We start from the raw sequence: 15,579 nt of genomic DNA on the forward strand, positions 1-15,579 counted from the left end.
GTCAGACTCAATTTTTGTTTTTATTTACATAGCTTTTACAAACAAACAAACAAACAATCATCCATCTAAAATCTTGAAGAAATATTGTACCTGTAGAACACAAGAGAAACTATTGTTAGACTCTCAGTTCAAAATCTGAAACATTTTCTAAAGATGGACATTTAGACCATTGTGATGTTCAAATAAACACGTACCCATAATTTACCATAAATATTCCATCTGTTTTGTTATTTTCATGAACTGTGTGAACAATCAGGCCTGCCAACTGTCACAATGACAAATCACATGTGTATTTGTGAGTATGACACTGAGTGTGTGTGTGTGTGTGTGTGTGTCCACTGAGGCTGCGGTCCTTGGAATGTGGCAGCTCAGCCGGTCACTTGGCAAATGATTAACAAGGAGCCGTTTGTCGGCTGCTCAACAGATCAGGAGCTTGAAACAATGACGTCCAATGGGTCGAAACAATGTTTCCCTCTCTCTCTCGCTCTGTCTAAAGCAACCTTGCTGTCCACTGTTCACTGCCCTCCCCCTGAAGCTGGGCGATGTGGACCAGCCTCCACCTACTAGGCCGGGTCATGAGACCCAGGAAGCCGATGGAGCTGCAGCTCTGCTTTCAGCTGGCCTTTTCTGCCTGGACTCACAAGAGAAGCCAGTCATTTGTGAAGGCGAACTCTGAATGCCTCCAAAGTGACTCCTTGAACTGACTCCATTGAAAGGCTATATAGTATGGTGTTTGCCTATATGTGTGTGCATGAGTGTGTGTGTGTGTATGTGTATGTGTGCGTTGCTTTCTCTAGTTTAATGAATGAAGCATGGGTGTGAATTGGGACATGTTCTTACCTCCAAGACACTGTCCTCAGGCAAGTCTGTGCAGTGGACAGCGTTCTGAACTTTGTTCTTGCCGTACAACGCTCTTAAAGTACTGGGTCGGAGGTGTCGAGCGATCTCCTGTGAAAGCAAAGCAAGACCAGGCCCGCCATGTCAAAGGTTGGGATGTCAGAAGTGTGGGTGTGACAACTTTAACAAATGACTGGAGGGAGGACACACACATCCTCAAACATTACTTGTTGGGTGCAGACAAATTAAACCTTGCACATCAACAGCTGTTAATACTTTATGTGTGTGTCGTTTCGAGCAAACTGCTGCTTCTTCTTTTGCTTTAACAAATGGAAAGGAAAGGAAAAGGAAAGATTCTTGTCTCTCATTCAGTAAAAAGGGAGCCAAACACACCCAGCGAACCAGAGCAAACTGGCAGAGGACCCCCATTCAACATTCTGAGCATGTGGTCCTGAAGCAGCACACAAAAACATGGCTGTGGGGATGGGCTAGCAACGGACAGCTGACTGTCCAACTAAAAAAACAAACCTTGAAAAAACCAAACGATCAAAGTCATCTATAGTATAGGATAGTTACTATACTATTATAGTACAGTCCGTGATTCTGATGATATTTTATTTATTCTGGTTGATATGTTAGCTCAAAAGCCAGCACTTGTACAAACACTGGAGTTTTGTTTGAGTGTGTACACAGAGAGTGACAGAAAACCAAAGGACAAAAAAAAATCAGATTACGCCTTTAACAGCCTGCTGAGATTGAGAACAGGAAAAAAGTGTGGGGAGAGTTGCAAGCAAGGAGCTTGCATGTAGGACACACGACCGATGTTTACTCTAGCAAGTCCATATGCGACAGATGAGTCGGCATCAGCCCTGCTGTTCTTTCGGAGGTCGACTCCACATCCTCCGTTTGTGTCTTAAGACAACACTCCCCTGCCCTGCACCCTGCTCTGAGCGCTGCACACTGGTCACACTCAGCCACAGCCTCCTTTGGTCCCTCGCTCGTTGGCTTGCATGAGTAGGGCTTGGCCATGATCCCGTGGAGTCATGGAACCAAGACTGGGACCGAGAGCTGAGAAGTCCATTTTATTTTATGTTTTGAAAGAGTCGGGTTAGAGTCGGGAATCTACGGTATAAGGGATTCAATTGAGCCGGCCACAGCACCAGCCACAGCTACAGATAACAGGCCCCGCACCAAAATGGATGGTGACGAGATGTCCTCAAGGACACGGACGGGCTCTACTGTCCTCTGCTAATCTCTGCCATGAGGAAACATGATCCTCCCCAATCCTCCCCACCCCCCGTCCCCCTGAGCAGCTCCAGCAGGAGAGGCGTCCGCCGTAACGTAAATACGCTGGGCAGGGAGAGAATGGAAAGAGTGACAGGCATCCGGCTCGGACGACTCAACCCCTCTTCCCTCTGGCTCTCTAGAGAAGACAGAGCCACTCTGAGGAGACACACTCTTAACGGCTCAAGAGGCATTTACAAAACACACAACACAACACACACACATACACACATACTCACTGAGCCTACCTGAGGACCACACACAACCACAATACCAATTACCTTCGAAGATGCTCTTTAGAGGAATAAGATGGAGCCCACACACTTCCATGGGAAATACTCATCTTGGTGATTATAGTTTGGGGTAACTGGCAGGGGGAAACAGGGTTTATGCCATCTGAGAGAAGAAGACTCGCTCTTTTACTCAATCTACAGGATTTAGAACCACTTCATCATTTTCACAACACAATGATTTCAGAGGCTGGGATAGACTGACTGGAATTATCCTTTGAATTACATTTACATTTATTAATTTAGCAGACACTGCTGTCCAAAGCGACTTACACATGTCAGTTATATAACAAGGACCACTGTCTCCGGAGCAACTTGGGGTTGAGTGCCTTGCTTGCTCAAGGGCACACAACGGTGGAGGCCGGAAACTGAACCCACAACTTTTCAGGCTACTGAATGCTACATGGTAATTCATGCTAGTCCTTAACCACAACGCTACCACCCCCCCAAATTAACCTTTGTTCATTGCAATCACTAGAATGTATAGGCGATTCATTTTTTCTTTGTTCATTGTGATCACTATGAGTATAAGTAAATGTTTCGCGTAAACCTTAACTGACTGGATCATATACGATTATGTATGGCTGTAGAGTTCCTCAAAAGTCATTCACAAGTTTTGGGATCTAGCTTAAGAGCAGGCTTTGAGAAATTAGCTGAAATATGCTGGATAGACCAGAGCATTTATCATACGGGTGGTGCTTTTATATTTAGCTTATGACCTTTGCACAGTATGATGCCTAGTCATTTACATTAGTACCGGTAATGGAAACAAAAATCAAGCCATAATATATGCAGGAGTAAAGCACTAATATCTAAAGATAAGAGTTTGTCAATGAACTATGAGAAGAAAATGAGCAGGACCTAAATCATACCTGTCAACCTACTTCCAAAACTGCTTGCTGTCAGATTTGGTTCAGTGTATCAACAACACAACACAACAACACACGGGAGTTTTCCGGGAGAAATAACAAAACGGGAGGGTGCTGGGAGATGACCTTGAAATACGGGAGAAACCCGGGAAAAACGGGAGTGTGTTGACAGGTATGACCTAAATACCTATCAGACATGCTTCAGCAGTATACACCTTCTCGTCTTCTCAGGTCCCAAGTGAAAAACCTGTTAGTAAAACCTACTGTTAGAACTAAACATGGTGCTGCTATGCGGCTCAGCTCTGGAACCAACTTTCGAATGACATCAAAAAGGCCCCAACTGTAGCCAGTTTTAAATCTAGACTCAAGACCAAACTGTTCTCAGATGCTTTCTGCTAACTGCCCTGAGTTACAAATTCTGAATCTGCCTTGAAAATTATTCTACCTTGTCTTTTATTACCTTTTTACTACTTTTGCCTTTGTTTTTTTTTTTTTTTGCTTATTCATTATTCTTTATCTTTAAATGATTTTACCTTGTGCGTTTTATGTTTTCTTTTTATTATGATCTTTACCTTTTGAACTATTCTTTGACTATATTGCCCTTCTATGCTTTTATTAGAGTGCATGAAAATGCAATCTACTGTTATCCGATTTCTTCTTCTTATTCTTCTTCTTCTAACGCTTTTTCTGTGTTTAATGCGGCTTCAACCGTTTAATGTAGAAACTTCATTCAAACTGCGTTACGTAGGTCTTACTTAGGACAGGTGTGGAATGTATTTTTCAAATTTGTAACTTTTATACTTTTTGAACTATTAATTAAAAACTATTAAAAATGTCCCCATAGACTTAACATTGGCGATTATGGCATCACAATAGAGCACTTAGAATCCGGTGCCCTGTTCCGGCCAGAGCCATATGGTTCCGGCCACCTCCAGCAACTGTCTGTCTCAGGCTATTTGTATACAATCTGGCTCTCTTAAGACTACAGATCCTGTTCAACTGTTTCCTCTGCCCACAACTGTTTCAAAGTCTCCACTACAATAATTCCCTATTAAATAATTTAACCATTTAAACTATCCAACTATTTAACTGTTCAACTATTCCAACTGTCAGTTAACATTAACTATGCCTCTAGCCTACTATATTAAACCACCACCTACCTAGCAACCATTGAAATTAAGCATCTATGTCCGTTTCCATAGCAACCAAGATGATTTTACTAGCAAACCACTGTAGTAACTCTTTTATTTCTGATAGTAGCCACCATGGACACCCTAGCAACAACCTAGCAATGACTTCAAGTACCCTAGCAACAGCCTAGCAACCACATTCACAGTTAAAACCTAGCAACCAGCATAGCAACCACCATAACTACTCTAGCAACAGTCAGTTGTCATCAACTTTGACTCCGCCAACTGTTTCCTCTCCCCACAACTGTTTCAAAATAAAAGTCTTCACTGCTATAATCCCCTATTAAATTATTTAACCATTTAAACTATCCAACGTTTTAACTGTTCAACTATTCCAACTGTCAGTTGTCATCAACTATGACTCCCATCAACTGTTTCCTCTGCCCAAAGCTGTTTCAAAATAAAAGTCCTCACTACAATAATTCCCTATGAAATATTTGAACCAATCCAACTGTCAGTTGTCATCAGCTATGACTCCGCCAATTGTGTCCCTCTGCCCACAACTGTTTGGCAGCCTGGGCTTTTCAGTCAACTAGTGTGATCAACTCCCAATCTATATTCAACTTTTAAACTGTCTACTTTTAAACTATCAACTTTTATTCAGCTGTGCAACCACCATGTCTGTCCTAGCGTCATTTTCATGCACTCGTAATTCCCTGGAATTACATTCTCTAGTTTGTTATTACTGTTTGCTTTTGTTTATGTAACGCACATTGAATGACCTCTGTGTATGAAATGCACTATATAAATAAACTTGACAACAAGTTCTGTTTCAGTGCCAACAAGACAAAAGGTCCTCGTCCACTTCCCACACAACCAGAAACCATGTGCTCAGTCTCTATAATCAAACCAGTCATTTCTTTCTCTCCAAATGAGTTCTTTTTTAGGTATCTGTACTTTGCAAAGTATAACAGTGGCCCAGCTGAGTCGGAGTGATATTTGAAGCTTATCTCATGGCATACATGTTGTGCTTGGAGGACTGCGGGAGAAGGGATTTTTGGGCTCACAGAAACATTTCCCAGCCAAAAGTCGTCTCTCTGTGATTGCAATAGTTTCCCACAAGTGACCTGCAGCCAGCAACTTTAATTTCCCCTTGATGAGCCCTCAGGGACTGGACAGGAGCATGCTCACACAGGGTGGGACTGGTCCAGACAGCTGCGGAGGAATGGGCCACTCTGATACTGGTACTGCCCGCCATAGACACAGCATAGACATTTGCTGAGGCATGTTTTGATAATCAAACAAGGAACATGCATCCCCGAAATGTCAACTTAAACTGCATTAATAAAGTTCTTTAGGGGAGCACACATTCCTTTTTGTTCCTTTATAATGTTTGTCCAGCACAAACCTGGGTTGGATGTATACAACCTCTCATTTCCCTGTCCCTTTTGCAGGCTGAAGCAATGACAGACAGTGCTGCTGCTGAACAGAGGGCCTGCTTGGTGAAATGGACCTAATCTCACAGAGACGTGCCACATAGGGCTGTGCTTCAGTGTCCATGTGAGCTCTGTCTGTCGTGTGTGTGTGTGTGTCTGTGTGTGTGCATCTGTGTGTTCTTTCATAAAAAACCCCGCTTCCATGGACCCACCATCCCCCACACTAAACACACCCACACACACATTATGCACGCGCACACACACACACACACACACACACACACACAGGGAAGGTCAATACAGATGACAAACTAACGTCACACACTGTCTGACTGAGCCAGAGACAAATAAGCCGGCTGCACCTCCTCGTCCTTGCTCACTCCCTGCTTGTTGACAAAATGGAGCCTATGTGTGCCAGTTCCATTTCTGTGACACTGCCAAATAAACATCTGGGAGTGGGTCTGTCTGACTGCAGCAACGCATCTGCACTGAGTAGCTCATGTATGTGTACACTTCCAGTTTGGACATAAATACTCAATTTTGTGTCCAAACTTTTGACTGTGTGTGTGTGTGTGTGTGTGTGTGTGTGTGAGAGAGAGAGATAGAGGGGTTATGTATTTGTTCATGAACAGATCGGTTTGCTCACAAACAGTACTCTGATGACAGTAACACAAAGGTGTGTGACTGGGTGGGGCAGCAAAGCCCCCAGAGAGAGCACAGTGCCAAAGACTATTCTCTTTTATAGACTATTCTATTTTATTCTACACCCGCAGAATAAAATATAACAGGACCAGAATAAGGAGACCCATCCTCAGTAGTGGGGTTGGAGGGAGGCATCAGTTCCCCAGCTAATGGGTGCAGTGCAGCGTGACTAGAGATAAGGCATTGGCTATTCGCTTTTAAATATGTCCGTGGAGAAAACTGGAGAGCTTTGACTTATTTGTTTGCTTTAATGTGTCCTAATCAAGACGCTTTGTGTGTTTCTCTCAGGGCAAAAGAAAAAGTAGGAGGGAGGGGCTCCACTTTGTTTATCACGACTGAAGGCTGCGTACGAGGAGAGCGGCCTGACATTTCGCATGACGCTCAAAATGGCCTTCTGTTTTTGCTCTTCCACTACCCAGCACAACGCAGCACAGCACAGCAGCCACCCAGTGCACTGGGGCTCTGGGAAAAAAAGAGACAGCAGGAAAAAGTGAGGAGGTCTTGCTAAAGTTCAGCCGATGTCACATGGCACAGCCCCTGCTCCCATTGACAGGCTGATGTAAGAGTGCTTTAATTAAGCACCGATCAATGCCCTGGGGCAGAACTGAATCCCAGAGAGGGAGGGCCAGAGAGAGAGAGAGAGAGAGAGGGAGGGAGAGAGGGCTGCTGCTGCTCACTCCCATTGGAGACACACGATGACAACAACGACAGTAGGGGCGGCACACAGAGAAGAGTGCCATTAAAATGAAATAAGATTTGTCATTCGGTCTCTTATTGAATAAGCAATAAACAGAACCTGGTTTACATGCTGTTAGCCATTATGCGTTCCTCTCATATTACTTCAGTAGTGCATCTCCTGATAAGGTGGCAATTACTTCTATTAGCATATGGAACATTGAGGATCAAATTTCACTGAATGTGATTACAGATTATTTTTGGAGAGGGATAAATGAAGATGAAAGGAAGAAATAAGAGGGCCAGACACTGCGCAACTGCTTGCTCAAACTAAGCGACTGCTTGCTCACACGGCTGCTCTGCTGTGGCCGATGCTCTTGCTACTGTAGCTCAGGCTTCGCGCAGGGCTGGTGTGTCCAGCAAAGTAGTTTTAATCTGTGTTGTGTCGACACAGAGCAGGCTAAATTAGCAGGTTGAATTCCCACACAGCAGCCGAGACAATCCAGCATACCGAGCATCAGTCACCAAACAGGAATATAAATGGATGTCTGATTGAACAGATCATACGAGAGCGGAGTCTGAATACGACTAGGAGTTTTCCCCCAAAATGCTTTATGGGTGTTTTCAGATTAAGATGCTAAAGAACTGGCATGCAAGTGGCATGTTTCACACTGGCAATAAAAAGACCATTCGTCTATTCTGGTGCTGGCTCATGTCAGAGGAGATCTGATTTACAGTGACCAACACCACACTGAACTAGTCCAAACAAACAGCCACATCTCCACATGTCACAACCTTGGAGATGTTCAGGGCATACAAAGGCAAATGACATTCAGGCCTAAACCTGGAATGTTTTAAATAACTCGAAAGTTACCCAGGAATGATTCGATGCAGATGGAAAAGGAGATTTTCCTAGGGCCATGCACATGTGAGTGGGAGACAGCATCATGGCCCCATTAACTAGCTAACTAGGTCAGTGTTTTTACAGTTGTATCAACTATTCAATATACTGTAGCTGTGTAAATAACAGTACAGTCCTTCCTCTGACACCCATCTGATACATATTCATACTCATTTACTCAAGTTGGCTCGCTTAGAGAGGCCAGTTTGGCACAAATACTCACTTTTAAGCTGTCCGTTTAGGACATGCCCTGTTGGTACTGTTAACAAGTAGGCAATGCTGAGACTCGATAACTGCGACTTCATGACTCCTGACTATAATATTCCTTTGGCTGATCTGGTACAGGTCTTATTCACACTAACCTTGTCTATGCTTACAATGTGTACAAAACTGCCCGTATCTATTTAGAATGTACGGTTGCAAAGACGCAAATACCATTTGAATATGTTGGCGAACTCAAGTTGCTCTGGATAGAAGGGTTTTTCAAAAGAATGAATTCAAATGCACATGTGACTCAGCCAAACAAGTGCATCATTCAGGTAGGTGTCAGAGTGACGGCCAGGGCCACCATCCCTGAAAGTGACCGCTGGCGTGGGCACCGAGGCTCCAGTTGTGACTCTGTAGCGCCAGAGACAGAGATGCTTTGTTTCAGCACTCACATAAGGTCGCATCACAAGACAGAGGCTTGTCTCATGACTGCTAGAGCCGTGCTGAGCCCATTGCAGGAGGTGGAGGTCAAAAGCGCTGCGACACTCTTGTCTCCCGCGTCCTCTCGACTCACATGAGGGGTGTGTGGGGGGGAGGTGGCTAGGTTATCCAGGCTACCTGCCAATCACATTTTAATATGTATCTACGAATGTTTCCAAACCCAAGGGACATTTAGCATAGCCATTTCAAGTAAGAGTACATATATGGACATGGACACATGACACTTTACACAGACAAGAGTACTGCAGTCGAAAGCTGTTGAGTAGAATCACGGCTTACATTAAATTAAGACACATTAAGTGGAGGGGCCACCCCTGTGGCAAGTGCCTATATGAGACTCTTGAGGTGTTGGATTTAGCTGTTGGAGCAGAGAGATCAGTCAGTCATTGACAAGCGGCCAGTTGAACTTTGTCAGCTGATAGGATCTGTACTATCCATTATTCATTAGAACACAATGCCAGTGAAAGTTAAACTACGGCTCAACCCACTGTCGAGTGTTCTCACACCAACTCAAACGTAATTAAACTGCTACTGCAGAAACCACACAAAAACGTTTGTCTTGTTTTTTGTTTTTTTTTACTATTGAGTTCTACGTCATTCAGATAAATACTGTCCTAGATATAGAAACAGGAGAGCAGTATAGGACAGTGAAAAAGCATAGAGCAATCAGATGCAGACAGTTGTGGCACCAACAGCACAAATACTGTGGATCTAACTAACTAACTAACTAACTAACTAACTAACTAACATCACAAATAATTTTTGGCCTAAAATTTGCTTCAGGAAGGTTAATAGCTAGGACAAGCTAGGGTAATTACTAGGGCAAGCTTTTCATGAAAGCAACCTTTGAAATAACAGTAGGATGTACACACACAAGCAGTTGAGGAAAACACAATAAGATAAATCAAACAAACTGTCTCTTTTTTGGTGTGCTGTGCCTTAAAAGATTACATATCAAAACAGAACTTCTACACCAGCGCCAGTAGACCCACTTTAAGACTGATCTGGCAATTCATATTATTCTGATAAAGACTTTGAAGAGGGAATGAATTTCAATAGCATGTTGTGAGGGGCACAGAGTGTTCTTGATATGGTTAACACAAACAAACTGGTCACATCTGACGTGTTAAAACAGCAAGAGAATGTAAACACAATGAGGATGTCTTGCCTCCATAAAGTTGAACTTTTTTTTCAGGCTATAGCCTGATCAATCAAAGATTTGAGAAGGCGTAATTGCTTATTTCCCATAAGATCCACGCACTCATATTATCTATTAGCTGGGAGGTGGCCTTAAGAAAAAGGGATAAACCATAAAGTCATTTGTTTCCTGAGAACATAATGACAGCAGTGTTAAGACTGTCCTTTCTTGGATGACCTCACACGGCCAACTAACTGGAAAAAGGAGACAATATGTTGTGAGTCACTCCAAAGGAAAATGACTGATGAAGAAACAACGCTTACTCAGGTCACGTTAAGAGCAGGCTATGCATCAGATGAGACTTCTAGGAGACATTGTTTATTCTCAAACTCCTTTGGTCAGGAAGTCATGGGAAAAGCACACACACACACACACACACACACACTGGCAATAGAAACACAAAGCTGAATGATCTCTGAATATAAAAAACTAAAACCTCAAAATGTGGTTTAAGCTTGCACAGCATGTTGAAGCAATTGTACCCAATAGGATCTAACCACTTGGTTGAGCAGATTTAAGAGTATTTGACACGCAAAGCAGGGTGAATTGTGAGCGTGTGTGTGTGTGTCTGTGTGTGTGTGTGTGTGTGTGTGTGTGTGTGTGTGCGCGCAAAACAAAGGGTTCTAATCAGCTATGGAGCTATGGGTTATTATGAGACTCTGAGGGGCTCTCTGATAACACCAGTGACTTAACTGCACACAGGCCTTCTTGAAGCAAGTGTCAAGTAGTCATACCTGTAGGCAATAACCACAATTACATCAAGAACAAGAACATGTGTTTGGGAGAGTGCTTTTACCACCATTAACAACATAGTATGTGTGTAACTGTAAGACCAATTAGTCAGATATCTGTCATTGAATAACCTCATCACAATGTCAGCAGTATATGAGAAGTAGGTCAGATGTGTCTTCTGGATGCAATGTCTGCTATGGCAATCTTGTAACTTCAAATGCTTCATATCATTCGCTTGCTTATCACACACCACACTTTCACCTCGAGCTCAGAGGAACACGATGTGAACTTCCTCCACTTCTCCCCATGGGCTGTTTCTGAAGACTAACAGTGAGTTCCGGAACATGTCCCTCTGATTCTTTCAAAGGAACAGTGGTCATTCTGACACCAGTAACTCTGCTCTGCTCAGTTAGGTGGACGCCTTCTGTCATACACCCAACCGTCTCGCAGGCCAAGCACCAGAGAGGCCCGCCAGGCTGTGGCTCTCGTCCAAATACTCAGCAGTTGTCAAGGGGAGTACACAAAGCTTGGCGCCATGCCAGTGAACAAACTAGCCACACAATCCCCTCCCATTACTCTTCTCTCTCCACGGGTTTAACAGGGTAAGGCCTTCAATTTGGGCTGCCAATGAGACACCAACAGGTGAGAAGACCCTACTCTGCCACTGCTATTGCTTTTGAGCTGAAAATGTAAATCATGTTGGAACTGCCAATGCATTTCATAATTGTGAATTATATTTGCATTTTGCAAGTAGATTTAAATACTTGGGTGACTTACACCACTCTATTAATTTAACAAGTAATATAAGCCATCACATAGCATTTGTTTGTATCAAATACCACTTTAACAAGAGGTTTGCATGCTCGAGATCTGGCTGCAGAATATTTTTATGTGCCTGTTTAGTAAACATCTTTCTTGTACTTGAAGGCAGATCCCAACTTTATTTTGTATATAATACAGTAGATCCTTTATACACCCATGAGAAATAGGGTCCAGTATATTAAAGGCCAAGCCCCATATTGATATCTGCCCTAAACAGGATAATACCTCTTTTGGCATCAGTATTGTTTTGCATATTGCAACAATTACTTCCCAAGCTCTTAAGACCAACAGGTTTTCTTTGGTGAACTCAGGACTTTACTGAATCGTGTGTTGACGAGGAACACACAATGTTGTAAGGCCACTACAACTTACGCTAAGTACGTGCACAAGCGGCAATGGGATTTTGGAGCCTGCAGCTGAAATGAAAGGTAAACACACCTGCAGGTGGACACAATTAGGCAGCAAGAGCGGAGCGAAATCTCATCAGAATGGGCTTCAACTCAGCCCTAAGCTTTCCCCACTGGACACCGCCATGATGGAACCTCCACAGCCATAGAGTGGGGAAAACTAAGAAAGGACTGTTTAATAATGACCACTGCCCACAAGTATGTGAATTTGTGTGGGGTTTTAGCCTCTATTTTTTTTTTTTTTTTTAAATTGACTGAGGTCTTCCACATGCAATAATTGACAGTTTTCTACTTTTCAGACAGTTTAAGCAATCTGTACAAGAAATACAATAGAGCCTATGCAATAACAAGATTACGGTATACAGTACACTACTGTTTCAGGTTTACAGTTGTTGCTGAGCAAATAATAGCTCTCTGTGTCAATAATGTGTGTGAATATCTCTGTGTCAATAATATAGTGGAGTTCAATTTTACACAGGAGTCATGATGGTTTCTTTACTAGAATGAAATGTTGAAAGAGGTGTCGACCACACCCAGGGTTGCCCACTGATCAGGTGATCGAGTTGAGCAAGAGGTCATGCTTCAGAACTCCAGGGGCCAACAGCTGAACAGTGAGAGGCATCGTGTTTTGTGACTGAACAAACATTTACCCATGGCTTTCACACACACACACACACACTTCATTTTTCAATTCTCCCACTCACACGCACACACACACACACACACACACACCATAATCATCATTACATCATCTATGCAAGAGCACAAACAGGACCCTCCATTTGTAATATTTATTGCACCTGAGCCATGGTGATTTGAATGGCTGTCTCGTCTGGGACTAGCAGCAGACACACAAACACTAAGGTGTGTGCATACATGCAGTGTTTAAGAGACGTGCAGTGCTTTCTCCTGGGAAAGAGAGGGAATATGGCTGGGCTGGGAGCCAGGCAGGCAGGCAAGCAGACAGGCAGAGTGTTAAGAGTTCAACCTGTCCACACACACACTGCAGAACCTTTCCCTCCAGTCTCTCGACACCTCTACACACACATACCCTGCAGAACCTTTCCTTTCAGTCTCTCGACACCTCTGTGGCAAGTGTCATAATCAGGCCGTCTGTGTTCATTAAAAGGCGCTCACGCAGCTCCACACACACAGTGAGCGTGGGTGACAGACAGAGAAGACAGACGAGCCGTGCTGAAGCAGGCGAGCATCGGAGGAGAGGGACAGGAGCACAGCAGGAGGGACGGAGGGAGTGACACTGTAGAGAGAAAGAGAGGAATGTATAGACAGATAGAATGAGGGTGGGAAGGAGAGGGAGAGAGTCAGGGAGAGAAAAGGAGAGAAAGGGAGAGCCAGCAAGAGAGAGCAGGGGAGATAGAGAGAAAGAGAAAGGGAGGGAGTCTGAATAAGATAGAGGGAAAAGTAGGGAGGAGAGAGAGAGAGAGAGAGAGAGAGAGAGAGAGAGAGAGAGAGAGAGAGAGAGAGAGAGAGAGAGAGAGAGAGAGAGAGAGAGAGAGGGATAGAGAGAGACAGAGAGTGAAGGAGCCAAGCTGATCTGCTAGTGATGGAGCATATGCAGAGCCCTCCTCTCCCCAGTGGAGGCTGCTGGGAAAGGGGGAGGGCAGAGGGCGGGGCATACTCAGGAGCTCTGTTCCGGAGCCATGATTGAGCAATCTGCTCTGACCTTGGGGAGAGGTCAGACACAGGGAGGCATATTCAGTCTGCATTTCAAGCGGCCACAATGTAGCCACAAGTATGCCTCCGACGGATATAGCCGGGGCTGGATGGACACCGGCGACAAAGTCCACTTAGTAGCCCATTAAATTTGTTTTCTCTCTCTTGGAGCAGAACTAGTTTGGAGAACAGCCTTTTCTAATTCAGGAAACTCATTCGCCCTTCAAAGAAAGAAAAGAAAAAAAAAAAAAAAAAGAAACCCCACAAAGGAAATGTGATTATGAAAAACAGCAAGAGCATGGCTCTCTCCTTGGATGTAGCACGACTTTGATTTCCATAGAAAAAAAAGGGACAGTGTTTGCAACTGATAACAGTCAGCGGAAATCCACTGACCAAGGTCTTTAACTGAGAACATTTCTGTTTTATGGCTTTTATGCAACAGTGCCTTCAGACCAGTTCAGTTTAGTTTATGCCACACCCTCTCTTTCTCCATCTCAGTTCCTTGCTATTGTTCTGACCTTTTGACCTTCCGGTTATGGGTCGGCCAAAGTGCTCTCTGGCTGTTTTAGTGACTGTAGTGCTCTCTACCACGGTAACAACATTGTCTTAGGCTCAGTGACAAACAGTTGTGAGAGACCAGAGCAAAGCTCGGATGCAGGAGTCCTTGTGTAGGGACTCTGGCACAAACAGAAACATTACAACTGAGCTCTGCTCTGCCAGGCGTTTACACTTTCAACAGTGCGCCCGCTTTGAAGGAGCGCCAGCATGCACGCGATGGAGTGACGAGGGCGCAGTGGGGCCATTGATTATAGGTAAAGTCCACGCTATTATCAGGGCCCTTTTGTATAGTTTACAAGGCCAACGAACCCTTACCCCATGGACTGACTTCAATTGTTATCTCACAGAGCTGGCAACCTGACAGTTGTGGACAGCCCGCACCTTGTGTGTTCTGCTGGCATCGGCACTGTAAGTAGGCTCGGAGGAAAAGGAGCCAGAGGGGCTGTTTGGTCCTCTCTCTTCTCTTCCCCCTCCCTCCCTCCCTCCCTTCTGCCCCTCAGAGGATTATGGGAGATATGGACATTTGTGTTCAGTATGTAGCCATGGCAACCCTGTGTGCATACTTCAGTGCATCAGCTCCTGGCCTAATACAGTATACATTTCATCTGCCCCACACAGACAATAAATGCTTTGAATTGGGAGCTAACTTAATGGAAATAGAAGAAGTTAGAACCAAACATGAAAGACCAGATGAAACTGAGCCAAGTGAGGCTTTATTACAACTGTTGACACCTGAACTTTTCCCTTAAACTTTGCCTTTATGTTTTCCACTGACATGTATGGAAAAGTACTGGTGAATGGGGCTGTTGTGTGAAGCCTGTGTGTTTTTTTTTTTTTTTTTTTTTCAGAGCCTAATCGTTACACTGAACTTTAGCTTACAGTCAGGACTTACCGGGTCGGCTGGTCCACAGAACTGTCGGAAGGCTCTGGCTGCATCTGAGGCGTGAATCTCCAGAGCCATGCACGGTCCGGAGCAGAGCTCCACCACCATCCCCTACACAACACGACACAGGCCAGAGTTAAAAGCGCCGACTCATAGCGTCCACCTCTAAGCTAAGCCCTATGGCAATGAAAGGGGCTATTATGCGCGAGCAGACCTTGGAAAGACATTGGAGCAGCTGCGGGACCGTAGCTGTGGACTGAGTGGGTTCGGGTTTCAGGACTACCCAAAGAATAAATATATAAATAAAAAGGTAAATAAACGTGAACAAACATTTTCATTGTGCAAGGCTTGGTCGTTTCCAGCAGGGTTCATTTTCATACCATGCTAATCTTGGTTTTATGAGATATTTTCTGTAACATTGTCGTTGAAAGAGAAAACTGGTCGAGGATGAGGAGGAATGGCAGGGTCTATGT

General features: G+C 44.2%; 1 protein-coding gene and 1 long non-coding RNA gene across 5 annotated transcripts in view; one reads left to right on the forward strand and one right to left on the reverse strand.

Moving 5' to 3' along the window:
• Position 1: 1 nt before the first annotated feature.
• The window catches only part of nme7 (NME/NM23 family member 7), a 34,622-nt gene continuing 19,044 nt past the window's right edge, over positions 2-15,579 (reverse strand). For all 4 annotated transcript variants that reach the window (XM_048252681.1, XM_048252680.1, XM_048252682.1 and 1 more), the window contains 3 exons: positions 15,116-15,217; positions 841-948; positions 2-90 (listed from right to left, as the gene is read on the reverse strand). In XM_048252681.1, the coding sequence (XP_048108638.1) occupies positions 58-90; positions 841-948; positions 15,116-15,217 (243 nt within the window). In that variant the 3' untranslated portion in view covers positions 2-57. The remainder of the gene's footprint in view (positions 91-840; positions 949-15,115; positions 15,218-15,579) is intronic.
• Positions 13,506-15,166, forward strand: LOC125300631. The gene is made up of 3 exons (XR_007194593.1): positions 13,506-14,477; positions 14,571-14,631; positions 15,072-15,166. It is a non-coding gene; the product is annotated as an uncharacterized LOC125300631 (long non-coding RNA).

The sequence above is a fragment of the Alosa alosa genome, chromosome 9, assembly GCF_017589495.1.
Source record: "Alosa alosa isolate M-15738 ecotype Scorff River chromosome 9, AALO_Geno_1.1, whole genome shotgun sequence".
Classification (NCBI taxonomy): Eukaryota; Metazoa; Chordata; class Actinopteri; order Clupeiformes; family Clupeidae; genus Alosa; species Alosa alosa.